The following is a 26,892-nucleotide window of genomic DNA, read 5'->3' as shown; positions in this document are numbered from 1 at the left end:
TCCAAGATCGCAAAATCTGTAGCAGAAGTTAGCTGATCTCAGGGCAATAGCTAATGTACTACGATAAAAGAAGAAAAAAATATACAAATTCAGTTAGTTCTGCCAATAATCTTTATAGGTGCGGATGTCAAATGAGAGAAATAAGTAGCTGTAATAAAAGTTAACCTTTCCCCTCACCCCATCCACAGATTGCTGACACTGTGTCATGTGAAGAATGACTGCTTAGGAGAGGTACCAGAAATGCTTTGTATAACTGTACCATGGTAAGGTGACAATGCTTTCATTAAAAGTGAGGGTAAACAATGGAAAAAGAATGAGGAAAAAATATAAATATCTGATTAACAAATTTTAAAACCGTACCCAAGTGATGTGGCGCACCATTTAATACTGCGTCTTTTGGCAAGGGACTATTCAAAATATTAAACTATCCTGTTATGCATTTCTAGAATTCAGTTTAGATTCTCACTGTAAGTTTATTTTTAAAATCTCCATGTGTTGCAATGTGACAAAATGACCCTCCACAAAGTGAAATGTGACCAGGTTTCCTTTTACAATAATGAACAATTTTCTCAAATGGCAGTTCCCAGGACGATGGCAAAATTCGCCATCATAACACGTACTATATACTGGCAAGTAAACAAACGCCACAGATACAAAAATGAACAATGACACAAGTACAGATTTCATGGGCAGAATCTTCAGCTCCGAATTCAAAGTTTGGTGGCTGGCGGAGAAGTGAAGAGCAATTCCTGCTGGACAGTGGGATAGCTGAACACATGCGATCGTCTGCTGTTCAGCTCATTATTGATGCATCTCGGAGCACTGCGAATCTCATAGCGGGATGAACACCATTACCTCAAAAGGTCAACGGTCTTGGTGCCAGGTTTAAAGGGGCATGGACAGCCATCCACTCACTATAGGCCAGGAGTTCTGGATTGCGCTTAAACCAAAATGTCCAGAAGAAAGCAACTTCTGTTCCATGGCTTAGTGGTACCACTCTGGAGATTCTCCTCCAAGCCATCCAGGAAAGATAGGAGGTGCTGTTACCTTGGGATGGGAGCAGGAGTACTTCCCATCTGACCACAGTGGCCTGGAAGGAGATCACTGAGCTGATAAGCACCCATGGAGTCCAAAAAAGAACCAGCCTACTCTGAAAAAGGATGAATGATCTGCTCCACTCGGGTAATTGCACCTTCTATTCAATTCAAACTCGCACTCTCCTATAGGGCATAAGGCAGTCTGTGTTAGAGTGCACAGGGATATCACAGACAATCGGCAAATGGGACATCAGCACAGAATCTGGGCCAGCCACCATCTCTTATTAGTTCCAAGCAGCTTCTTAATCACTTGCTGGGGAGGGCTCAGCAGTGACAACAGGCAGGCATATTTCTGAAATGCTTATTCACTCAATGGTCTCACAATCAATAAATAGTTCGGTCTTTCTGCAGAACAAGATTGCACATAACAAGATGGGTGGGCCAAGACCAGAGGGGAAGGCAGAACTTTGCCCCTCAGAGCAGTGCTTGCCAGTGAGAAGCACAACTTTGCCTGTGCAGAAGGAGAGACCAGACTCTCCAAGCACCCAATTAGTATTCTTCCAGTCTGCAGCTCCATAATGTGTGCATTGACTGAGAGTGATCTTTAATGCACAAGCCTGCTTACTCAATCACTAAATCTCTCATCTCTATTCCAGGTACCTGCAAAAGGACAGGACAGGACATCCACCAGGACATGCTGCAGATCCAGCACCTCAGCCATTTCCAAGAAGTAAGCCTCAGTATTCTCAGAGGAAGCACTGTCACAACATTCACCTGCACCCTCAACCAATGCAGATGCATGCACCTTAGTGGGTTCTCATTCTGCAGCAGGCTTGTATTTACAAGCTGGTGAGAAAATCAGACATTGTCCAATAGCTGGCAGAAGCAGTGACAGCAATAGTTTCTGACGCTTGGGAGAGCTGCTGGAGACCAGACTCCCAATGGAACCCAATTCAGATTATAAACTTCTGAACTCCACCCCAAAAGACAATATAAGAACTGGAGAGACAGGCAGGGGAACATCAAGCAGAGTTGTGAGAGATCGTCTCCTGATTGGACCGAAGAATGGAGGAATCCATCCACCTTGTCTGCTGTCGTGGCTCTGGCATGTGAGCACTTGGCTGTCTCCATAAGGTTGGCAGCCACCTTGACCAGGTCCAGCAGAATGTGCAGTTTCTGCCAGATGTGCACTTGAGCTTGCACTCTCTCTAGCCATGGGTGCAGTGCAGCAGTGGCTAGGCAAGAGGATGGGGCACCTCAACTTCCCTCCAGGTGTCCATTCTCCTCATGAAGTCAAGGAGATACCATTGGCACTTCTGCTCCCTGAGGGTAGCCAATCATTCTCAGGCCATCTACCCAGGACACTCCAGGGATGCCTCCTTTCACTCCACCTCCTCTCTGCCAGTCAGGCTGAGGAGGGTGCACCTGCACCTGGGCAGAAGACCCATAGTTGGCCAAGGCCCTCAAGGTCTCAGGCCATCAGGAAATGCCCAAAGTCATCTCAGTCAACAGAACAAGGCAGTCAGTAGGCTGCCTCCACCTGGGTTCAATTGCAGCCTTGGGTGACCGTGTGAAGTTTTCATGTTCTCCCACTGTGTTTGTGGGATTCCTCCAGGTGCTCTGGTTTCCTCTGACAATCCAAAGATGTGTATGTTAGGTGGATTAGCCATGGTAAATGCACGGGGTAGTGCAGACTTGATGGGCCAGATGGCCTTTCTCTGCACTATAGGGATTTTATGGAAAGATCGATGCAGGAAACACTTCCATCTTGGACCCTGTCCAAATTTATTGCTCAGGGTCTTTCCCTAATTCAAAGGCCATCTAGGAAAAATAATTTAGGGTTGACCCTTGCAGGGTCCTGAGCGGTTGCACCTCATCAACTCAGTCCAGGCAAGACACTCAATTGAAGACACTACAAAGAAATCTGGAAACTTCACTGCATGATAAAGATGTCAATGGTTATGAACTTATGATGTGTGAATAGAAATCAGCATAATGCTTCATCTATCTGCATTGAGAAGCGATTGCAAGGGGCATATGGCATTCTTATGCTGCTGCTCCCTGTTGACCATTCATTTGGTTATGCCGTAAAGAGTGATCTGCTTGGTCAGGCCCCTTTGGGAGCAGTACAAGGAGTGCATCCTTGGCAAGTAGGAGTTCAAAGCACTGGTAATGTGCTTTGCACACAGACTTGAGGGCGTCATGGGTGAAATCACTATTCTAGTTAAAGTTGCTACGGGTGTGGGAGAAGAGAGTGTGTTGAGCTTCTACAGCAGCCATCTATCGCCAGGTGGAGGGACGTGCTGTTTGATACAGTCTGCCAGTTGTTGGGATGTACGGCCTTCATAGCTGGCATTAAACCGGCATTGAAATTAATATACGACATTACTCATTTGAGTATAGGTAAAACATCTTTTCAACTTGATCCTGTAAACGGAAAATATTATGTATCAGCAACACGAATGGTAACAGCTAGCTTCAACTATTGCTCAAATCCTTGAGACACCTCATACTTAGAGTAATGAGGTCAGCTGGGCACTTTTCAGGGCCTAAAGTGGCAGCCGAGGCCAATTCGAGAATTGCATCATATACAGTAAGCAATGATCTCATCATGGTAACCATTGTCCTGCAGGGTGGCTTTAATGTGCCCTATTTCAGGATCAAGCTTGCAGTGAGACTGCCAATAAGGCCAATTTTGTAGCATGTGGAACTGTGGGAACTCCAAGCTTACCTTCATTGGTCAATATACACATTGTAGCAGAGAACCTCATAAATAGATAAGGTACCTCCTGTGCCCAGCCTTAGCGCAACTTGTGTTACTGCACCCGATACGAAAGAGTGAGCAGTTAGCAGGAAGGCAAAAGCAGCATCTATTGACCTCAAAGCCATGGATGAAGTGGGCTCTCCACAAACTGAACATTCTAATTACCCACTGACAGAGAACTTACATTTGGAAGTGGAAAAAGTGATTCCAACAAGGTGGCCTTTTAATGAGCATTCACGGCATATTAATTAATACAAACAAACAGGGTTTCCAACATGGTTTGTTGAGAGGCTCGACCTGCCTTTAATCTACCTCAAAAGTCAAGAGAACAAATTCCAACAGTTTATCCCGCTTTTGGGAAACGGATTTGCCTCAGGTCAAATTAAGTACTCCTATCTGCCACGATTCCCACTGCAAAGAAGATGCTGTTTCATATGTGTGCTTTTATATATTTTATAGCTCCTGTCCAGATAAATTATTACTGAAATTGCAAAGTTAATAAAGAACATTTTGGGGTCTCAGTACCTGCACCTTGTATCTATGAAATTAGTGGTGTGTGTGTGCGCATCTGTTAAGTAGAAGAAATGTCTTTTTATTTTCACTGGATGGTGGTGCAGGGGTAGGAGTGTCTTTTATTTATTCCAAGCACCACTGCATTTATAACTGGAAAAACAAGCAACCTGGGCTCCAAACCCATAAACGGAGCTGATGGATGATTTTATTTCCATCTCAAGAGGCACTTGGTCTAATATGCTAACAGAGGAATAAATGTGGAGCATAAACAACAACGCAGTCCAGTTGGCCTGTGTAATCAGAATTCCAGGTTTGTTTTTCTCCACATCAGTGTGATGGAGTATGGGAGAAGTTTTTAAACCAGTTTTAAAATATAATTTTTTTTAAAAAATGATGATTTGTACCGTTTGTGTTTTTTCAAACAAGGTTTTCAGAGCTCATGTAACAGTCATTTATGCAATGCCAAAAGATAACTTACTTGAAATGATCCAGTTAGCCTGTACAGTTGGACTCTTGGCAGAGGTGTCATAGCTTGTGGGTAGCTCCCAGTGCAAAGGGATGTATCCATTTTCTCTACAGAATCTATACTCATCCTGGATTGCACAGACAAATCAGATTCACATATTGGACTGCAATAACTTCGGAATCCTACAATAGGCTTCTTTTGATATGAAGTCAAAGGATTGCTTGAGAATGATGGCTGGTCATAACTGATTTCTGCTGAGTGGGTGATGTACTGCTTACTATCACCACTTGCATTCTGATGCTTTGGAGCACTAAAGTGAGGAAAAGCAAGTGTTTTATGCAGAAGAGAAGACTGTGGGGTTACTTTGTCTTTAGCTGTGAACTCTTCAAATGAAGTGTCTTTGGTACTTGCAGCTAATGCTTTTTCAAAATGATCTATGAAAGATGCATCCTGAGTTGAAGAGACTGAATACAGGCTCAAATTTCTCTTCAGACTCCTGTCATTCTCATCAGTCTGAAAACTGCAATTAAAGTCATCTCTACGGTCCTCCTTTTCACATTGCTCATCCAGTTCACGCAACAGGTTTTTGGCTAAGCAAGTGACAGGTGTAGTCTCAGGTATTCTTTCTGAAATACTAGTGTTCTCCAAGTCCCCACTAGTCACATCAGAACATTTGCCGTTAATTATTGCAGAACCCAATTCCAGTGCCTGTATTTCCCTGGTTAAACCACTGCTAGCAACTGGCTGGAATTCTGGTATTTCACATCCACGTTTATACTCAAAATTAGATTTCTTCCTCCGGGAGCAGACTGAAAATGGGCTGCGATCCACCTGATCAAAGGTTCTCTTGGCTCTGTTTTGCTGATTTTGACTTTTCTCTTGAAATCCATTCTCATGATATTCTTGGGCAGCATTAGGCGAAGAACCCTTTAAACAGTCTGGGATGTGGGTATTTTCAGACAGAACCATCCCTTCTGGTATCGTGTGACATAGATCTTGGCTAAAATTCACAGAGTTTTCCATTACCTTGACTCCCCAAGGAGGTGAAGGGCTAGGGATACGAAGTCTGTGCACTGCGTCTTTGGTCACTTCAGCCGTAGGCAAAGTAAATTGTTGCTCTTCTTCCCGTCTCACGTTTTTGTAAAGACATTTTTTGACAAGGCCCTTTGCCGCTACATTGTTAAGAGGCGTGACCCGAATCTGATGATGTCCATTCAAACTGCTTTCTGAATCACTTTCATTCTCAGCTGGAGAAACAGTAACCCTCAAATTGTCTTCATAATTGCCATTCTTTCTAATGGAGTCCTCTGTGACAACAGTCCCAACAGTGTTCATCACTCCAACAGAAGGCTGTACAGCTTCCTGCAGAGATCACAGAAAAATTAAAATCCTGTGCAGAACAAAAACAACTGTCCTGCAAACTTCACTAGGTGCATCCAGTAATCAATTGAGCTACCTGACAATTGTAAACACACGGCAAGTTTTGGATTGACTCAAAATCTGCATGATTTCATGAGTTCAATTCAAAATGCTCTCCAATGTAAGCATTAATCTATCTGCAGATCCCCACCTCACTCCCAAAATTATGCATGATATTCTGAGCACATAAATCTTTGCATAAAACAACTTTTCTATGGTGTCATAATATCACTCAGTACGAGTTGCAATTATTTAAATCAGTCACTGAGTGCACTGTTTCACAGGATGTCTGCATTCTTATTGCTGCAGAGTGGGAGGAGGTGCGACAGGAAAATGTGTCAATTTCATGTCATACCAATTTTACGATTAGGTTCACAAATTCTGCCATCAGAGATGTTCAATATTCCACTTGCATTTGCCTTGATCCAGGTCATGTTCACATCTTGTCATCTTAATTCTCGTAGGAACACATCAAAATTAGATGTTTGTAGAGGGTAGAATTTTCAGTGAAATTTAAAGTTCAAAGCCTTGAAGGCATTTAACGCACTTGAATGAAATTCTTGTGTTAACTTAATAGATTTCAATGCCTCAATTAAAATAGTGTGCCAGTGTCAATAAAATATTATGGCAATATAGATTATAATCATAATGCTCAGTATTCAGTGGTTACACAGTATGATGCAACTTCAATCTTGCCAAATGCTGAACTGCAGAAAACCTATTTCATTAATGACTTGATGTCAGACAGGGAATCAGGTAGCATAGCATCCGCTAGTCATCGAGTCCACGGGTGTTAGTAGAAAGATAAATCATTGTCGCAGATAGGAATTCTGATCCCATGCTAATGGACAATAGAAACTTCAAGTCATATAACTAGGGCAGTAGAGAGGGCTTTAAACTAAATAGTGGGGGTGAGGAAAGATGTGATAAACTAGAGAGGAGACACAGCAGCATAGCAATAAGGGAAATGGTTACCAAAATGTGGCAGGACAGAACAGAGTGTACCAGCCCAAGGATGCGCCAGGGTTCAAAGATAGAAATTGCAAAAATAATAATACCCAAGAATTAAAGGCACTCTGAACGCATTCAGTATTCATAACAAGATAGATGGATTAATGGCACAAATAGTAAACAGATATGACCCAATTGCCATTAGAGACGTGGTTGCCATTAAGACATGGCTGCAGTGTGATCAAGGTTGGGAGAGTAAAGTTCAAGACTATTCAGCATTTAGGAAGGATAGGCAAAAAAGGAAGCGAATTAAAATCACCCTGTTAATAAAGGATGGGATCAGTACATGAGTAAAAGAGGATCTTAGATAAGATGATAAAATCTAGGATCAATTTGGGTAGAGCTAAGAGGGGGCAGCAAACGTCGAGGCAATTGTTTAGAAGTCACCAAACAGTAGTGGTAATCTAGAGCATGGTATGAATCAGGAAATTAGAGGTGCATGTAACTGGGGTAACACAGTAGCTACTTCAATGTATGGTAAACCAAACTAGCACTAACGCCAAGGGAGACAAATTCCTGGAATGCATACTTGATGGTTTTCTAGAACAGTGGATCCAGACTAAAGAACGGGCTATTTTAGATTGAGCATTGTGAAAGAGAAAGGGCTAATAATTATGTTGTGGACGAGTGACTATAACGTGATGGAATTTTACACCAAGTTTGAAAATGATGTAGTTCAATCGGAAACTAGGGTCTTTAATCTAAACAAAAGAAACTAAGTTGTCTGAGGTAGATTGGGAACTATATGTGATTCAATCATACTTAACAAGTTAAAGATTCTATTTGATCAAAGGAAGAAGCATGTAAAGCTGCCAAAAAAACAAACTAGCATGCCTGAGGATTGGGAGCATTTTAAAATTCAGCAGAGGAGAAACAAGGAATTGATAAATAAAGAGATAATAGAATGAAAGTAAACTAATGAGGAACATAAACCAACTGTAAGATCTTCTATATGTATGAAAAAAAGAAAAAAGGTTAGTAAATACAAATGTGGAACCACTGCAGGCAGATAATGGAGAATTTATGATGGCAGGCAGAGAAACTAAACAAATACTTTGCATCTGTCTTCAGAGGATGACACAAAATAAAACCTTGAAATATTGGGGATCCAAGGAGTAACAGGTTGAGTAACCTTCATTCTAAATCCTCGGGGACAATTGCACTTTGGATTTTAGCTAATTTTGGTTTTGGATCACGCATATGAACTTACATTATAATAGCCCAAATCTGGGCTAGTTAAAGTAAATAAAGTGACTAGAAAAGAAAGATATATTAAATAATAAATAAAGTACCTGCAACAAGTTTCTTTTTGACACATTTACCACAAAAATCGCAAGCTAAACAGTGCAGACTAAACAGACTTATTGTGCTAAAGGTTGAGGAGGAGCAAAAAAAAACGTTTTCGGACATTTTCGGATTTATGGATAAAGAATACTCTACCTGTGGTGAGATTGAGGACCTGAAAAAAATTGGTACCAGTAAAAATGTACTGGAGAAATTAAAATGGGACTGAAAGCTGATATGTTCTCTTGACCTGACGATCTACATCCCAGAGTACTTACTGAAAGGGGTGGCTGTAGAGATAGCAGACACATTGGTGATCAGTTTTCAAAGTTCTATAGATTCTGGAATGATGTCTCCAGATTAGAAAGTAGTACCATTTAAGAAAGGGTGGGCAGAAAGACAAAAAAAAAAAGAGATGAAACAGGGAACTACAGACCATTAGCAAGGAAAATGCTAGAAGCTATTATAGAGGATGTGATAACTGGGCATATAGAAAATAATGGTAGGATTGAGTCAATGTAGAATTATGACAGGGAAATCATCTTTGGCAAACCTGTTGGGATATGGATCAACAGCTGGTACATGAAGTAAAATTACAGATCAATTATCATCTGATTGAATGCTGGTGCAGACTTGAGCAACTGAATTTTTTGAACCGTCAGAGAACTACAAATTTAGATGCACATGATGATCCATAAAAAAATTGATCACAAATGACCCAAATAGTGATCAACCTCAAATTTACATGTGAAAGATCATATTTCAATAGTCACATTATATGCGGCACTTGTATGTCCTGAAATACTGAAAACGTAATTATTAATAGGTAATAAAAGTTCACAAAGCTAACCTCTTTTTCCCACGGTGGGCTATTTAAGCACCCTGACTCTCTGCTGGAAGCTAATGGGTGTGATTGACTGCTGGCACTTGAAATTTCAGACTTGTTATTTGACTGGATAAAATCTGGAGCCAGATACCTGACTGGCATACAGGGACTGCAAGATGAGCTGTCAGCACCTGGAGGAGGAAAATGTACAGTTCACCACTCATCATCAGGACAATCAGAGAAATTAACTGAAAAATACAAAAATGCATTCAAATGGGCGAAGTTAAAAACATTCAGAAGTGATTTTCAATAATAATGAGATGAGAAGTAGATAATTATTGCTTTTGCGAGAATTAAATAACCTTTACATTTAATATTAAATGTAAATGAACGTATTCAGTTTATTACTTTTCCCATTGTTTTCTTAAATGCCAGCTTACACATATAATTGGTAACTCCAATGCTAAAAAGTCTTCGTCTTGTGATACTTTATAGTTAGTAGTCAGTTTCAGATCTACTTATGGATAAGTACAAAGTCTACTCCTGAGCTAAGAACTTACAGCTGTCATCTCACAAAACTGCTGACTACAAAATTTCAAAAGCAAGCAATTTACAAGGGCCAATATATTGACATCTGTCAGCAATGCATTCATTTGTGTTCATCAAACCTTTTGTCTTAAGCTTCTCGTCACATGCTTTGGCACTCTGAGGTAAAGGAGAACAAAGTGATCCAAGGGAGAGGCTGGCGTTACAAATCATGGGGCTCAATATTGGCGATTGATCTTTAATCTTCCCTCCCACAGGAGTGTTCTAAATAGAAAGTCAAAATGCATGAGCACTTAACTCTACAGAAGAGAAAACCTATACATATTAGGGCTTAAATTCTTAACTTTTGCAGGAACTGATATCAATTGACAACTTAAAAAATGGTAAAAATCACATTTTAATAAGTGCTGGTTAAATTTTGCAGCAGCTCTGAGGTCTACAATTCAGCCAAATCAGACAGAATTTACAGCTAATTGAGAGTGGCTCACAAATTCTTGCAACCAAATGCTAAAGCAGTAAATGCAATTCACATTTTCTATTCATTTGCACTTAGCTATATTAATTCAGTGAAATATAAAACACCTATCCAACGAATTTTAAACATTTACTGCTAATCCTGGAAGTGAACTCCATACCTTCATGGGTAATTTAAATTTACGCATAGATTGGATGAATCAGATCAAAGGTAGCCTGGAATATCAATTTACAGAGCATTTTCGGAATAATCTTTTAGAGGAACACACCTTAGAGCCAACTAAAGAACAGGCTATTCTATATCTGGTAGTGTGCAATAAGGTAAGATTAATTAATGATCTCGTAGTAAAGGAGCCTTTAAGTTGCAGTGACCATAAACTAAGTGCGAAATTTAATCAGGTGAAGGAAAAGTGGGTCTAAGGTTAGTGTTTTAAGACTTAAATAAAGGCAACTACAAAAAGGCATGAAGACAGAGCTGGCTAAAGTGAACTGGGAAAATAAGTTAAGGAGTTGGTCAGTAAAGATGCAGTGGCAGACATTTAAGGAGATATTTCAGAATGTTCAAAGAAGCACTCCGGTGAGGAAAAAATGACTAGGATACAAATGCATCATCCGTGGCTAGGTAAGAAAGTTAAAGATAGTATCCAATTGAAAACAAAAGTATACAGTTCTGTGAGCATGAGAGAGAGAGTGCATGAGCGTGCGCACCCGCCCGCGCAAGTGCTGAAGAGATATTTTGGGGACAATTGTCCTTCAGAATAGCCTGCTCTTTAGTTGGCTCTAGAGTGTGCTGCACAGCAGGAGTCTCACCGTGTCCGGCTGATTGCGAATCTCCCAGGCAATGTTTTTCAATGTTATCAGCCTTGCGTCGGAAATCAGCGCAAGGCTGATTACCATATTGAAATCTGAATTTCAATATGATTAGTGAGCCCGGGACAGTATTCTCCAGGCTCACTAGTGTCTCTCCCCCCTCCACTAGGAGGGGTCCCCACCAGCAGGGATTAAAGCTGGTTCCCATCAAGTGGGACCAACTGTGATCACCCCACTGGTGGGCACAAAGACCACTGAGACCCCCCTGGGAGGTTAAGGGCAGGGTGGTGTCTCTTGGGCAATGCCAGCCTGGCACTGCCCTTCAGGCAGTAAAGAAGAAAAATGGTATATTGGCCTTTATAGTGAGAGGATTCGAGTACAGGAGCAGGGGTGTCTTGGTGCAATTATACAGGACCTTGGCAAGGCCACACCTGGAATATTGTGTGCAGTTTTGGTCTCCTTATCTGAGGAAGGATTTCCTTGCTATAGAGGGAGTGCAGAGAAGGTTTACCATACTGATTTCTGAGATAGTGGGACTGACTTTCAAGGAGAGCTCGAGTCCATTAGAATTATATTCGCTGGAATGAGGGGGAGGATCTCACCGAACTATAAACTAGACAGGAGAGATGCAAGATGGATGTTCCCAATTGTGGGGATGTTCAGAATCAAGGGTCAAAGTCTAAAGATACGGGGCAAACCTTTTAGGACTCAGATGCAGAGAAATCTCTTCACCCAGAGATTTGTAAGCCTGTGAAATTCACTACCACAGAAAACATTTGAGGCAAAACATTGTATGTTTTCAAGAAGGAGTTAGATTTAATTCTTGAGACAAAGGGGACCAAAAGATATGGTTGGGCGGGGCAGGATCAGGCCATGATAATAATGAATGGTAGAGCAGGTTCGAAGGGCCAAATGGTCTATTCCTGTTCCAAGAGCAATGCACGCATGATCATTGAATATTTTTAAGGTTGAGTTGAACGGACTGATTATCAAGGGAGTCAAAGAGTATGGGGGTTGACAAGAAAGTGGAGTTGAGACCATGATCAGATTGGCCATGATCTTATCAAATGGCAGAACAGGCTCAAGGAATAAAATGGCCCACTCCTGCTCCTAATTCATATATTCTTATGTATCTTAAGGTAGCTGTATCCTCTCCAAAGCACCAATATTCTTCTTGTAATATGAAAGCCAATACTGTACAGATTGCTCAATCTGAAATATTTTATAAGCTCATGTCTTTTATTTCTATAAAGCTAGAATTTCATTGCATTTAAGAAAACCCTCAATTGCATAACATGCTGCCTTTAGCCTTTACCCGCAAATCCATCCGTGCTGTCTACAACCAGTCCTGCAATCAAGCTCCCCTCTCACACCACCCCAATCTAACAGATTTAAATAGCTCCCCGTCTCCCAAAACATTTAAGTCTTGGTCCCAATCTGCAAATAGTTCAATCGCTTCATTATATCCAAAAGACAGTGCAAAACAAATGCGCCATCACATTCCTGGCTACATGGTAGGAACCAGATTAACCTGTACTCTATATTATAATCTTATACTATAACTTTTACTCTCTGTTGACAGAGGAAAAACAAAGATCAAAAAAAGAGGAAATATGTAGTAGGTAGGTGCTCAAGAGAAACTAGGACCAGTTGCTTGCTCGGTTATGGCTTGAAGAGGTCAAGAGTCAGCAAGACATCAACAGATTAATGGGAAATTGGTAGGATATCAGAGAGTGTAAAACATTGGGCCAATGCAATCTCCATGTATCAGATTAACTCCGAACTAGTAGATTTATTCTTCATGTAAATAGCAGGTGCACTGGAGTCGATGGTGGTCAGAGATTGAGCAACATGGTCATGTATTGGAATCGAGGCAAAAAGAAAATTGGGATTAATTATTACACATCCAGTTATGATTAAGGGGGACTATGTGTCATTCTTTAGTCTCACTTCAAAGTAGTGAGATACTTTTAAAGGGAATGTTACACTTTCAGAAAGTATTTGCGATGCACAAAACTATTAAAATAAAACATTACATGAGTATTGGGACTGTGGATTGCAGTCAATCTTATTTTAGTTCTGAAATTAACTATAATTTTGGTAAATTAAACACTTGGAAAAAGCAAACGAACATGCATTTTTAGAGTATTTTAAAACCTCAGAACCTCCCAATCTACTTCAGTCAATGAAGCACTTGGGAAACATGATCACTCTTGGAATGGAGGGAAATATAGCAGCTGATGTGCACTCAGTAATGCCCTAGAAGTAGCAATTAGATAATGAAAAGATCTGTTTTATTGATGTTGGTTCAGGGATAAATATAGGCCGAACACCTCCCTTGTTCCTTTGCAAACAGTGACAGAACTTTTTACATCCATTTGAGAAAGACGACCGCAACTCAGTTTAACATCTCATCTGAAGGAAAAAGCTGCTGACAGACCAGCACCCTCTCAGCATTGCACTATTAGAAAAGCTGGAAATTACACTTTAATCTCTCCATACGACTGGAATTTTGCAGGAGTTGACAAAAATCAATGAGGTGTTTTATTCCACAGGGTCACAAAGTGACCAGAAAGGAATAATGTAAAATAATGGTTTAGAAAGTTCTAGTGCAGTTATAAACACCAAGTCTTAATCCACTTCTCTCCAGATGTTAACTATGAATTCCCAGGTGTTTTGTTTCCATTTTAGCAGAAAAAGCTGTTAAAATATCACCGATTAGCAAGAATTAGGTCTGTGAACTTTTATAAAAAGAACATTGACTGGAATATCACAATTAAAATAAGATTCAACTTCTCTTACAGTAAATCACAGCAGATTTAGTACTTACAAAGCTCAGAGAAGTGATGAGAGACAGGATCTGACCAGGAGTACGATAGTAATCCAGTTTGGGATTAATCATGGATGGTGTGTTCAGAATATCCATTATATTTATCTCTGGAGACAAAGATGCAGAGTTAGAAATTCTTAGTGATCAAATTGGCCTTAACTGGAATATGGGGTTTGATTGTTTAACAAAACATATTTTAAAATGAACAATTTCAGCATTGCAGTTAAATTGGACTATCCTACTGGTTACTCAACAATGTATCTGGATTTAAATTATATAAATTTATTACCTCGGTTCAGAGTAACTCTAGAGAGACCAAAGTCAGTTAATTTGATGTGGCCCAGGTTAGAAATCAACATGTTGTCCGGCTTTAGATCTCTAAAAGATCAGAAAATCAAGTTATATTACAATTCGAAAGGACAGACAGAACATCGCTCCTTACAATCTTCTTTTCATGCTGTGCAATGACAGCCATAAAACTTCCAAGTTTGATCCTTCAACTTTGCTGATCTCAACTGAGGTAACAGGCCCGATTCTCCCGTTGCAACCCACAACTTTTCTGGCGGGTCTGGTCAGGAGAATCGTGTCTTCGGCCTTTTTCCTGGATTTGCGCACGCGCCAGGAACGCATGCGCATCTCCCAGAGCCGCAGAACAGCTGCAGTCGAGACCGTGCTGGAAACCGGTGAGAAGAGAGGTTAAGTCATTTGAATCTTTTTTTAATGTAGTTTAAATATGTTTTGCATGTCATTAATCAGGAACTTGCCGGTCCCGATAGCATCTCCCATCCTGCCAGGAGTACTTCATTCCGGCGGGGTTTAGAGTAGCTCCCCACATTTGGGGAACTAGCGGGAGAACCCGCCGGAATGAAGGGGGGGGGCAATCAGGGCCCCCCCCCAGGGGGTCGGGCAGCAGAGGGGGTGGTGCCCCCTGGGCATGGGCACCTTGGCAGTACCAGCCTGTGCATGGACTGGGCTGGAGGGAGGCCAGCGATTGGGGCAGGGTATCAGGGCGCTCCGGGGCTTGGGGGGGGGGCGTCAGGTCTGGCCCGGGGATTTCTGTGGGGGCCGCAATCAGGCTGTGGGGGGTGCTGGAGGGGCAGCACTGCGGGGGGTCCAGGACTGGCCAGCAAATGGGGAGACTGACAGAATGGGACCGCTGCGCATGCAGAGTTCCAGAGCTGTCAGCCTCCAGTGAATAGGCCCCACCCCCTGTGTTTTTAATGAGATTCCCGATTGTGACCTCTGCATTGCACAGAATGGGGAGGTTCAGGTCTGAAGTTGCACTGAAAAAACAATCGTGATCTAGACCAGTTTTCCCACCAATGCAGTGCTTTTGGGAGAATCGCACCCAACATTTCTTGTTTTGGGGGCCTTTTGTCTGAAGTGGGGGTGCAGGAGGATACAGAAATTGCTGGCCAGAATTTGTGCCTAATCATCTTTACTTTTCTCTTCACACCAGCTAAAAGCCATTCAATAACAGCTGCAGGCTTCTTCCCAAGTGACCTGTGCTAAAATCAGAGAGACATACATTGGGGAGCATAGGAGCACAAGATTATTCAGCCCTTTGTGACTTTACTCTATGGTTAAACATAATCTTGCGAGAGATACTGAATGTGACAGGTTAATATTCTGTTGAATAAGCTATGTTCAATCCTGGCACAAGATCATATAGCTTACCAGGACTAATTGTCTATGCTCACACATGAAGAATGATCAGAGGATGGGCTATTCAAGAGTAGCTGGCACCTACAGACCCACACCCCAGTTGAGTTTCAGGAGAGCAACAAATTATTCAGTTAGATGAAGCAGATTACAGCTTCAACCTTAAAATTATATAAAAGATATACATCACCAATTAGCAGCAAACTAAAGGCAAAGATATCTGACATTTAAATAAAAGTTATTTGATGCTGCAAAAGTTATTTCATATAACAGTATTGAAATAATAATATGCACACCAACTGCTTAGTTCTTGATGTGTCTTATTACAACAACTACTTGCATTTATAAAGCACCTTTAATGTAGAGATAAATCACATGGCACTCTAGAGAGGTATAGTCAATGGAAAAAAGACAGCAAGCCATGAAAGATAAAATTAGGAGGGGTTGGGGGGGGATTGTGACTAAAAGTTTGTATAAAGGATGGGTTTTAAAGAGGAACAGTAATTAAAGCATGCAGCTTAGGTGACAGCAAATAGCGGGGTAAAGGGATAGGGGTGCACAAGACACCAGAGTCAGTGGAATAAAAGTGACATGGGAGAGGACTTGCAGGGCAAGAGAAGATTAGATTTATGGAGGTTATCAAGGAAGCATTGAAAGTTTTGAAGCAAGCACAGCAGTGTGGTGCTAGTTAGTCTCAAGACATTACGAAATATAAGCTTTGAACCAGTTGGTGGTCCAACTGCCTCTCAAGACCCAGTGGCAAGGTGGCAAGCACTGCTGCCTCACAGCACCAGGAAACCATGTTCAATTCCGGCCTTTAGGTGACTGTGCAAACTCCACACATTCTCCCTGTGACTGCATGGGTTTCCTCCGGGTGCTCCGGTTTCTTCCCACAGTCCAAAGATGTGTAGGCTAGATAGATTGGCCATGCTAAATGCTCAGGGTGACTGGGGTAGGGCAGGGGGATGGGCCTGGGTGAGGTGTTCTTTTAGAGTCGGTGTAGACTTGATGGGCCAAAATGGCCTCCTTTTGCACTGTAGGGATTCTACAGTTCTATGGCTTAGAGCAAAAATCAATGGGTTGCATAAAAGCAGCAAAAAAAAGGCTTGCATTTGTATAGTCCCTATCATGACCACTGGACATCTTAATATTATCCAGTGCAAGGGGGCATAACTATAGGGTTCATGGTGGGAGATATAGGAAGGATATCAGAGGTAGGTTCTTTACGCAGAGAGTGGTTGGGGTGTGGAATGGACTGCCTGCAGTGATAGTGGAGTCAGACACTTTAGGAACATTTAAGTGGTTATTGGATAGGCACATGGAGCACACCAGGATGATAGGGAGTGGGATAGCTTGATCTTGGTTTCAGATAAAGCTCGGCACAACATCGTGGGCCGAAGGGCCTGTTCTGTGCTGTACTGTTCTATGTTCTATGCTTTTTGAAGTATAATCACTGTAGCAATGTAGGAAACACAGCAAGCTTCCACAAACAGCAATTTTGATAATGACCAGATAGTTTTTTTTGTGATGTTGATGGAGGGATTAACATTGGCCCCAGAAAACTGAGAATTCCCCTGCTCTTCCTCAAAATAGTACTATGGTATCTGTTACGTCCACTTGACAGGATAGATGGGGCCTCTGTTTTAACATCTCATTCAAAAGGTGGCACCGCAAACATAATTTGCACTGGAGTGTTAGCCTAGTTTTTTTGCTCAAATCCTGAGTGGGATTTGATTCCAAAACCCAGAAACAGATCTGACCTTCATGATTGTCTAGGCTCAGGTTTGAACAAAGCCCAATTAGGCAAATACCAAAGGAACAAACTATCTCCCATCACAACAATGATTTATATTGGAGGAGAAAAAGACAATGAATATGCACGGTCACATTTTATATATATACATTTAGTTCAGTCTTACTGTACCTATGAATAATACCATGTCTGTGTAAATAATCCAAAGCAACAGCAGCCTCAGAGATGTACTTTACAGCCATGTCTTCATCAAAATAGCCATAAATGTGAAGCAGAGACTTCACATCCCCACCAATAAGATACTCCATCACCTGAGGGGAAGGAAAAGATTGATCTATTTTATCTTTGCCTAAGAAGTCAGTAAATTGCATTTAGCTTTAGAAGCATAAAGTATGGCCTAGCAATCATACAGATCATTTTTAAACCATATTTTAAAATCAGTATGTTTTACTCACCAGACTATTCTCTCAAAGCCCAGATGCATGCCTGCGACAAATTCCAAGGGTTTCTCTCCAGCTATTAGCAAGTCAATAATCATTTTGATTCTCATAATCTAACCTCTTGTGAGTCTCTACAATCCCTTTGGCCCCAACCATTAGCAGCCATACTTTAAATCACTCAAGACTCAGCTCTCTGGAAATCCCTTAATAGAACTCATCCCTCCCTTGCTTCCTTTAAAGACTTTCTTAAAAATTAACATTTTAAATATTACGCCATCACTCCTAAAGTTGACCATCCATTTTATCATCATGTGTTTGTGAAGCAACTTGGGCCATTTTTTGTTTAAGTTAAAGACATAACGGGCAGGATTTTCCAGCCGTGCTCACCCCAAAACTGGAAAATCGCACCCGACGTCACGATTCCCGTGGCGGGCAGGACGGTAAAAATTCACCCCACAAGTGCTTTCATTTATAAAGAAAAAACCTCCTTTAAGCACTTCTATTTTATTAGCTATTTCCTGCAATGATCTGCACCTGAACAAAAATGTAGCATATACTTACAAGGTAAACATTGTTGGCAGACTGCAGTGAATAGTACAAGTGCACGATGAAAGGGCTTTTACTCAGAGCTAGTGCAGCTCTCTCTGCCTGCAATTGGTGCACCATGTTTTTATGTATCAGATCAGCTTTCTTGACAACCTTGGGTGAAGAGAGATCAAAAATATGACAACTTCTAGTTTAAGTATTTAATCATTTCTGCATGCAAATATTAAAAGTTGAGAATTTTTATTGCCTGCACTTGACAGCAACTCAGTATTTTATTTTCAATTTAAAATTTTTATTTAACTGTTTCATACACTAAATATTTTCCAAAAGAAATGGGGCATTCAGATAATTTCCCCCACCATTTTCTTCTCCCAGTTAAAGTAGTTGGTGGAAAAATACCAAACACATTTGCATTGCAGTTTTCCATTAACATTACAGAGAAACGTGTATTCATTCCTATTACATTTGTCTTGATATGATACCTGTCCATTCATGCCCTCCCACACCACACTCTGACACTCCACTCTTTCCATACGAGACAGACTTCCATGCATTTTCTCTAAACCAGTTTACTAATCCAAAAACAACTTGTATTTGTTGCCTAAAATGTGGTTTCCTCAACACTGAGGGAGGCAACCAAACAAAAGTGACAATGTTGCTGAAAATTCTGACTGCCAATGTGGTCCTGATCTCTGTGGGTTCTCCCCTTTAAATTTCCCTTTTTATTCCAATTCTGATCCATCACTTTGGTCTCTTGAACTGCTCCAATGAAGCTGAATGCAAGTTTCAAAAACAGCATTTCATCTCTCTGCTGGGCACTTTGCAACCATCTGGTCTGGACACTTGACTTTAGTAATAAAAATAGAATAAAAAGTTTAGTAATAAAAAGGTTGGAAATTTTAGGTTAGGCAGCACAGTTATATTTTCAAGTTGATGATCTTTCATAAGAATTGTGTGTAGAATTGTGAATAGAGCTGTGAAGAAGGCATATAGTGTGTTAGCTTTTATTAACAGGGGGTTGGAGTTTAAGAGCCGTGGGGTTATGCTGCAACTGTACAGGACCTTGGTGAGACCGCATTTGGAATATTGCGTGCAGTTCTGGTCACCTCACTATAAGAAGGATGTGGAAGCGCTGGAAAGAGTGCAGAGGAGATTTACCAGGATGCTGCCTGGTTTGGAGTGTCGGTCTTATGAGGAAAGGTTGAGGGAGCTGGGGCTGTTCTCTCTGGAGCGGAGGAGATTGAGGGGAGACTTAATAGAGGTTTATAAAATGATGAAGGGGATAGATCGAGTGAACGTTCAAAGACTATTTCCTCGGGTGGATGGAGCTATTACGAGGGGGCATAACTATAGGGTTCATGGTGGGAGATATAGGAAGGATATCAGAGGTAGGTTCTTCACGCAGAGAGTGGTTGGGGTGTGGAATGGACTGCCTGCAGTGATAGTGGAGTCAGACACTTTAGGAACATTTAAGCGGTTATTGGATAGGCACATGGAGCACACCAGGATGGTAGGGAGTGGGATAGCTTGATCTTGGTTTCAGATGAAGGTCGGCACAACATCGTGGGCCGAAGGGCCTGTTCTGTGCTGTACTGTTCTATGTTCTATAATTGGAAAAGATTCGAAATATAACAGTTTTATGCAAGTGCAGAGCACTGAAAAGGGGCCGTTAGGAAAACAAATATAGTTAAGGGATTTATATTGGTAAATATTAGAAATAAAGTACAGTATCAAATGGGTTCAATTTAGTGTTTGTGTAAGGAAAGGACCAAATAACCAGGGAACTGAGATAGGGAATGTGGCCAAATGGGCCATCTAAAATGGCGATTTGTAAAGCACTCTGGGACAATTGGGCAAGAACTAAAACGACAGGCTGCAGCCTAAAAGATAGAGATAAACAGGCTGCAACCCAGACGAGTGAATACACAGGATATGGGTCATCTCCAGGACAAAAGAGACTCTCTGGTCAAACTGGGGTGGTTACCAGACATAAGGGCGCCGTAACCCCTTATTTAGGAGGGAGGTGTGAACCCTACGTGCCCCCAGCACCTGCAGACATGGCCGTTGGGACACACCCAGAGACTGGTGTGGCAGCACCCGATTGGACTTTAGCGATCAGGGTGATCAAGTCCTGATCGATTGATTGGCAATGGCCAAAAGGAGCACAAAACCCAACGAAGTATAAAGGGTGCTGCACAACCAAGAATCTCTCTCTCTCTCTCTGACCCCTCGAACGAGCTACAACACCAGTGACCATCGTCAGCGACGATCAGCACGAGGAGAGCCACCACACCCGGGAAGAAAGGAAGACCAGAGCGCCAGACCAGACTACGCAGAGGATGACCGAGACCAACGCACAGATAAAGGCCAATATCTGCTTGGGTACGTGCCAGTCACGCAAAGTTAAGTCAAGGTCTTGTATTGGACTTGAACTCTAGTATTTTTCTGTAAGATTAAGTTATTGTTGGTTGGGTGGGTGATTATTGATAGTGTGTCTTAAATAAATATTGATTGAACTAACCAGACGTCTACTCGCAATTATTTGTCCACCGTATAAGGGTCAAAACGGACTGTGCGGCAGGCACAACAGGAACGTCTTAAGAAGACGGAGGTTAAAGATACTAGCACTGAGAACTGTTCATTAAAGACAGGTAAAGCTGAGATGGTTAACTTAGAGACAACTACAGTAACCAGTTTTAAAAAGGGGAAGCAGACTTCAGAGGTAAAAGTTTGATGCCATTTTAAAACAGTCTAGGAATCGATAGTTAAGCAACTATGAAGACAAAGAAATTCTGAAGAGGAAGGTGTAAAACCTGTAAGCAAATCCACAACTGAAAGAAAGCACTATTTAAAAGAAGATTTGAAAGTGTGCCTTTTTGAAAACAGAATTTGAATCACTTGTGTGGAAGTTGGAGTTCAGTAGGACAAGATGGTTCAAGGTATAAAAATCATTTGGGAAGAATTCTGAGGAGAAATCCACAGATATTTGGTTTCACAGCAAAAAGTGTGTATTGCTACAACCAGCTTGGGTGTTTAAAAGACTGTTACCGAGACCATTGTAGCTTAAGATATACTTTGTAATCAGCGTTAATCTTAAAATCTGTGTATTTGTTAAGCTGAAGGGGAGGTAAAAGAGTCATCCAATGTTTCATGTTTAAATACATTTTTTTCATGTTGCTAAGACTAATTAGTGGCCCTATGACTCTCTTCCTTCACATTTTCTAAAATAGTAAGCCCAGGATCTTCCCATCCAGTTATAACGCAGCTGGGATCATAACAAGGCAAAGTGAAGAAAACAACAAAAAAAGGGAAGATCTGTGCTAGGGTGGAAAGCAGGAGAAATTAAATAACAAAAGGTATAATGGCACAAGGTAACAGGACAAGTAAACAAACAAAATATGTGTATGGAGGAGGTGCAAAAGGGAATTAGTACCAACAGCTGCTATCTGAATTGTAAAAAAGGATCAAAAACGTTAATTCCACAAATTTGGTTCATACCCAAGCAAAAGCATAGGTGTTGTTATTTGGGCTTACATTGAACAATGCAGAAAACTGAGGGCAAGGGATCAGAGTGCGAGTAATATGGAGAATTAAACTGACACTAGGAATCACTATCTAACAGTCCTGTGGAACACCTTTTCAATAACCCCCATTTGAAGATGTGGGTGCCAGTGACTAGGCCAACATTTACTGCCCATCCCTAATTGCCCTCGAGGAGGACGAGTGAGCCGCCTTCTTGAATGTCTGCTGTCCGTGTGGTGTAGGCACACCCACAGTGCTGCTAGGGAGGGAGTTTCAAGATTTTGACCAGCTACAGTAAAGGAACAGCGATATAGTTTCAAGTCAGGATCGTATGTGGTTTGGAAGTGAACTTCCAGCTGGTGGTGATCCCATGCATCTGTTTGCCCTTGGAGGTGGTAGTGGTCGTGAGATTGGAAGATGCATTGCTTCAGTGAATCTTATATATGGTACACATTGTATGTCAGTAGTTGAGAGGGGGGGGGGGGAGAATATCAAAGTGGTGTATATCAAATGGGTTGCTCTGTGCTGGATGGTGTTGACCTCAGATTGCTGTTGGAGCTGCATTCATCCAGGCAAGTGGAGAGTATTCCATCACATTTCTGACATGCGTCTTTTTGATAGTGGACAGGGAGTCAAGAGGTGGATTACTCTTTAACTCCTAGCCTCTAACTATTTCTTGTAGCCACAATATTTACGAGTGGTTCAGTGTCTGGTCAATGATAACCCCGCAGGATGTTGGTAGTAGGGGAGTTGAAGTGATTGAATGCCATAGTAGGTGGTTGAATTCTCTCTTTTTGGAGATGGTCATTAGCTGGCAGGAATTTACTTGCCATTTATCAGTCCAACCCTGAATGTTGGTGCCAGTCTTGCTGCATATGGACACGGACAGTTTCAGTATCTGAGGAGTTGAGAGTGGCAATAAACATCACACAAATCAGCAAGCATTCCCACTTAAATTCTGATCTTGTGACAAAGGGAAAGTCAAAATGACAGGCCTTACACTACCCCAAGGAGCGCATACAGCAATGCCCTAGGGCCAAGACAATTGATCTCCAACAACCATCAACTTTTGTGCTGGGCATGACTCCAAATTGTCATCCCCCCCCCCCCCCCCCCCCCCCGCCCGCCCCACTCCCATTAACATCAATTTTGATAGGGCTCTGTGATAACACACTTGGCCAAATGTTTCCTTGATGCCAAGGGCAGTCACTCTCATTTCATGTTCACCTCTTGAGTTCATGTTTCAACCAAGGCTATAATGAGGTCTGGAGCCCTGGAAGAACTCAAACTAAGCATCAGTAAGCCAGCTATTCCTCAGAAACTGCTGCTCAATAGCATGGTTGAAGACAACTTCCAACTGGGAAGTAAAAGCAAGGAAGTTTGTAATAAATCATGGGTCCGAGTAAAACTTGAACCCACCCAAACCCAGTTCTGCTCCAGTCTCAGGAAACAAGCCCAGATATGACTAAATGTTATGAGAGAAATACCCATGAATACATTTAACCATGAACATTGTGTGTGGGTAACATTGGGGCATTACAGTAGTACAGTTGTTAGCATTGCTGCCTCACAGCTCCAAGGATCCAATTCAATGTCGGCCTCAGTTTTAATAAAATTTATTTATTAGCGTCACAAGTAGGCTTACATTAACACTCCAGTGAAGTTACTGTGAAAATCCCCTAGTCGCCACAGTCCAGCACCTGAGGGAGAATTTAGCATGGCCAATCCACTTAATCCGCATGTCTTTCAGACTGTGGGAGGAAACCCATGACGTGGAGATGCCGGCGTTGGACTGGGGTAAACACAGTAAGAGTTTTAACAACACCAGGTTAAAGTCCAACAGGTTTATTTGGTAGCAAATGCCATTAGCTTTTGGAGCGCTGCTCCTTCGTCAGATGGATTGACAATCTGCTCTCCCATGGAGAGTCACCACACTCCGGCACCCATTCAGGTACACTGAGGGAGAATTTAGGATGGCCAATGCACCCAACTAGCACGTCTTTCAGACTGTGGCAGTGTACTCCCAGGCAATGACCTATTGGTATTATTGTTAGACTATTAATCCAGAAACTCAGCTAATGTTCTGGGGACCCGGGTTCAAATCAGGTAACGGCAAATGGTGGAATTTGAATTAATAATAAAAAATATCTGGAATTAAGAATCTATCTTGAAAACAGGGCATCATGATCGGCCATGATCTCCCATGGAGAGCAGATTTCCACTCCATCTGACGAAGGAGCAGCGCTCCGAAAGCTAATGGCATTTGCTATCAAATAAACCTGTTGGACTTTAACCTGGTGTTGTTAAAACTCTTACGGAGGAAACCCATGCAGACATGGGGAGAATGTGCAAACTCCATACAGAGTCACCCAAGCCGGGAATTGAACCCCAATCCCTGGCATTGTGAGGCAGCAGTGCCAACTATTGTGTCACCCCTATGATGACAATCTGCATAATCGCCCCATGTCTGCATGGGTTTCCTGATGTGGAGATGCCGGCGTTGGACTGGGGTGTCCTCCCACAGTCCAAGGATGTGCAAATTAGGTGGATTGGCCGTGATCAATACACTGGGATAGGAGAGGGGAGTAGACCAAGGTAAAGTGCTTTTTCAGAGGGTCAGTGCAGACACAATGGGCTGAATGGCCTCCTTCTGCACTGTAGGGATTCTATGGGACTTGAAATGTCACAATTAGATTTGCTTAAAGATAACAGCTGGTCGTTTGGACCCCCCCCCACCCATCATATCCATCTGTGCTTGCCTTGACAGCGTACAGCTTCTTTTGATCATGTTTCTTCCGAGCCAGGTACACTTTCCCGAAAGCCCCGCGGCTGATGGGCTTGATGATGGCAAAGTCCTCGATACTGGGGGCTGCCGGCACCTTGATCACCTTCACATCGCTGTACAAGCCGGCAGGACTCGGAACCTCCATCTTCCGACTGCAGGAACCCAGAGACCATTCCTCCCGATTCCAATGGGAGTCACCGATTGCAGGCAGCGCCGATACCCCCTCAGGCTGCGCCGTTCAAGCGCCGATACCCCCTCAGGCTGCGCCGTTCCAGCGCCGATACCCCCCTCAGGCTGAGCCGCTCCAGCGCCGATACCCCCTCAGGCTGCGCCGATACCCCCTCAGGCTGCGCCGCTCCAGCGCCGATACCCCCTCAGGCTGAGCCGCTACCCCCGCCGCGCGCTCCTGTTTTCAAAGTCCCGCTCAGGTCCTCCGCCAAACGGTTCAATCCCAATAGGTGTCTAACACGAAGCTGGAATCATTACCAACATCGATTGAATCATCCGATTGGAGAGCGGTTCCACTTGTTGGTTTTATTTTGTTTTTATACTAGCTTTTCGAACTGAATTTATTCTTAAATCCACTGTTTAATCCGTGTGTTGAGTAGGCACTGAGGAAGCTTCACTGATGGGTCCTAGAAGGCTGGTGGCGTGACGCAGTTTGTAATGGGCGATTTATTTCTTGATATGATTGTTTGTTATGATTTTTTTAAAGTTTATTTATTAGTGTCACAAGTAGGCTTACATTAACACTGCAATGAAGTTACTGTGAAAATCCCGTAGTCGCCACACTCCGGCGCCCATTCAGGTACACTGAGGGAGAATTTAGGATGGCCAATGCACCTAACCAGCACATCTTTCAGACTGTGGCAGTGTACTCCTAGGCAATGACCTATTGGTATTATTGTTAGACTATTAATCCAGAAACTCAGCTAATGTTTTGGGGACCCGGGTTCAAATCAGGTAACTGCAAATGGTGGAATTTGAATTAATAATAAAAAATATCTGGAATTAAGAATCTATCTTGAAAACAGGGCATCATGATCAGTCGTCCAAGCCCGTGCCGATCATGATGCCCTAACTAAAACTACAAAAACAAAAAACCTTTGGGGCGACATGGTAGCAGAGTAGTTAGCACTGCTGCCTCACAGTGCCAGGGACCCGGGTTCGATTCCCGGCTTGGGTCACTGTGCGGAGTCTGTATGTTCTCCCTGTGTCTGCATGCATTTCCTCTGGGTGCCCCGGTTTCCTCCCACAGTACAAAGATGTGTGGGGTTAGGTGGATTGGCCATGCTAAAGTGCCCTTCAGTGTCAGGGGGATTAGCTAGGATAAATGCCTGGGGTTACAGGGTGGGATTGTGGTCAGTGGGGACTCGATGGGCCGAGTGGCCGCCTTCCGCAATTTAGGATTCTATGAAACCGGAGGAACCCCATGCAGACATGGGGAGAAAATGTACACTCCTCACAGACAGTGCAATTAAATATTGGAAATATTGTTTTGGTCCTTCAAACTCTATTCCCTGGTTATCAACTCCATCCCTCTCCCTTACAACAGTCTTGAGATTAAGCCAGTCTATTCACAACTATTTGATTCCAAGATGAGATTCCAACCTCCTATTTGTACCATTACTGAGACCATCTGTTTCCACCACTGTAACAATGCCTGACTTTGCCCACCCCAGCTCATCTGTTGCTGAATCTCTCAATTATACCTATGTAACCTACAGACTAGGCTATTCCAATGCACTCCTGGCTGTTCTCCCACATTCTACCCTCTGCAAACTTGTGGTAATCCAAAACTTTGATGCGTGTGTATTAACACTCAAAGTCCCACTCTTTTTTCACACCTAATTTGACAACATAAATGTTCATCAAACTGCAGGGAGGAGTCTTAAGGACGACAGCAACGGGTTAGAAGAATGGGGAGAATGATAAATGTAAACTGCTGTAGATGAATGTGAGGTGAATATGTTTTGCAATTGAAACAAGAAATGGGAGATTACACTTAAATAGATGAGGGGTATGGAGTGGAGGAAGTTTAGGCATGTAAAAAGTGCAATTGGGAGCTAGCAGAACAATTGTAAAGCAGTTATTTTGGGTTTATATAAAGGGGCTTAGGGTCCAAGTGTGAAGAGGTAATGATAAATTTGTACACGGCCAAGGTATTTTTAGTTGTCAGCATGGGGCCATGAGACATCATATTT

General features: G+C 42.3%; 1 protein-coding gene across 2 annotated transcripts in view; it reads right to left on the bottom strand.

Moving 5' to 3' along the window:
• The window catches only part of mastl (microtubule associated serine/threonine kinase-like), a 54,678-nt gene extending 29,558 nt beyond the window's left edge, over positions 1-25,120 (bottom strand). The window contains exons 1-9 of one of the 2 annotated variants that reach the window (XM_078227687.1): positions 25,027-25,120; positions 24,663-24,911; positions 18,397-18,534; positions 17,567-17,706; positions 14,270-14,358; positions 13,981-14,087; positions 9,989-10,130; positions 9,345-9,511; positions 4,793-6,142 (exon numbers count right to left, since the gene is read on the bottom strand). In XM_078227687.1, the coding sequence (XP_078083813.1) occupies positions 4,793-6,142; positions 9,345-9,511; positions 9,989-10,130; positions 13,981-14,087; positions 14,270-14,358; positions 17,567-17,706; positions 18,397-18,534; positions 24,663-24,833 (2,304 nt within the window). In that variant the 5' untranslated portion in view covers positions 24,834-24,911; positions 25,027-25,120. Of the gene's footprint in view, positions 1-4,792; positions 6,143-9,344; positions 9,512-9,988; positions 10,131-13,980; positions 14,088-14,269; positions 14,359-17,566; positions 17,707-17,850; positions 17,912-18,396; positions 18,535-24,662; positions 24,912-25,026 lie in introns of those variants that run through there. The other variant, XM_078227688.1, reaches the window with a different exon arrangement.
• Between the last annotated feature and the right edge of the window lie 1,772 nt (positions 25,121-26,892).

The sequence above is a fragment of the Mustelus asterias genome, chromosome 2 (genome assembly GCF_964213995.1).
Source record: "Mustelus asterias chromosome 2, sMusAst1.hap1.1, whole genome shotgun sequence".
NCBI lineage: Eukaryota > Metazoa > Chordata > Chondrichthyes > Carcharhiniformes > Triakidae > Mustelus > Mustelus asterias.
Note: the sequence above shows the minus strand (reverse complement) of the source record. Positions and strands in the feature narration are given on the sequence as shown.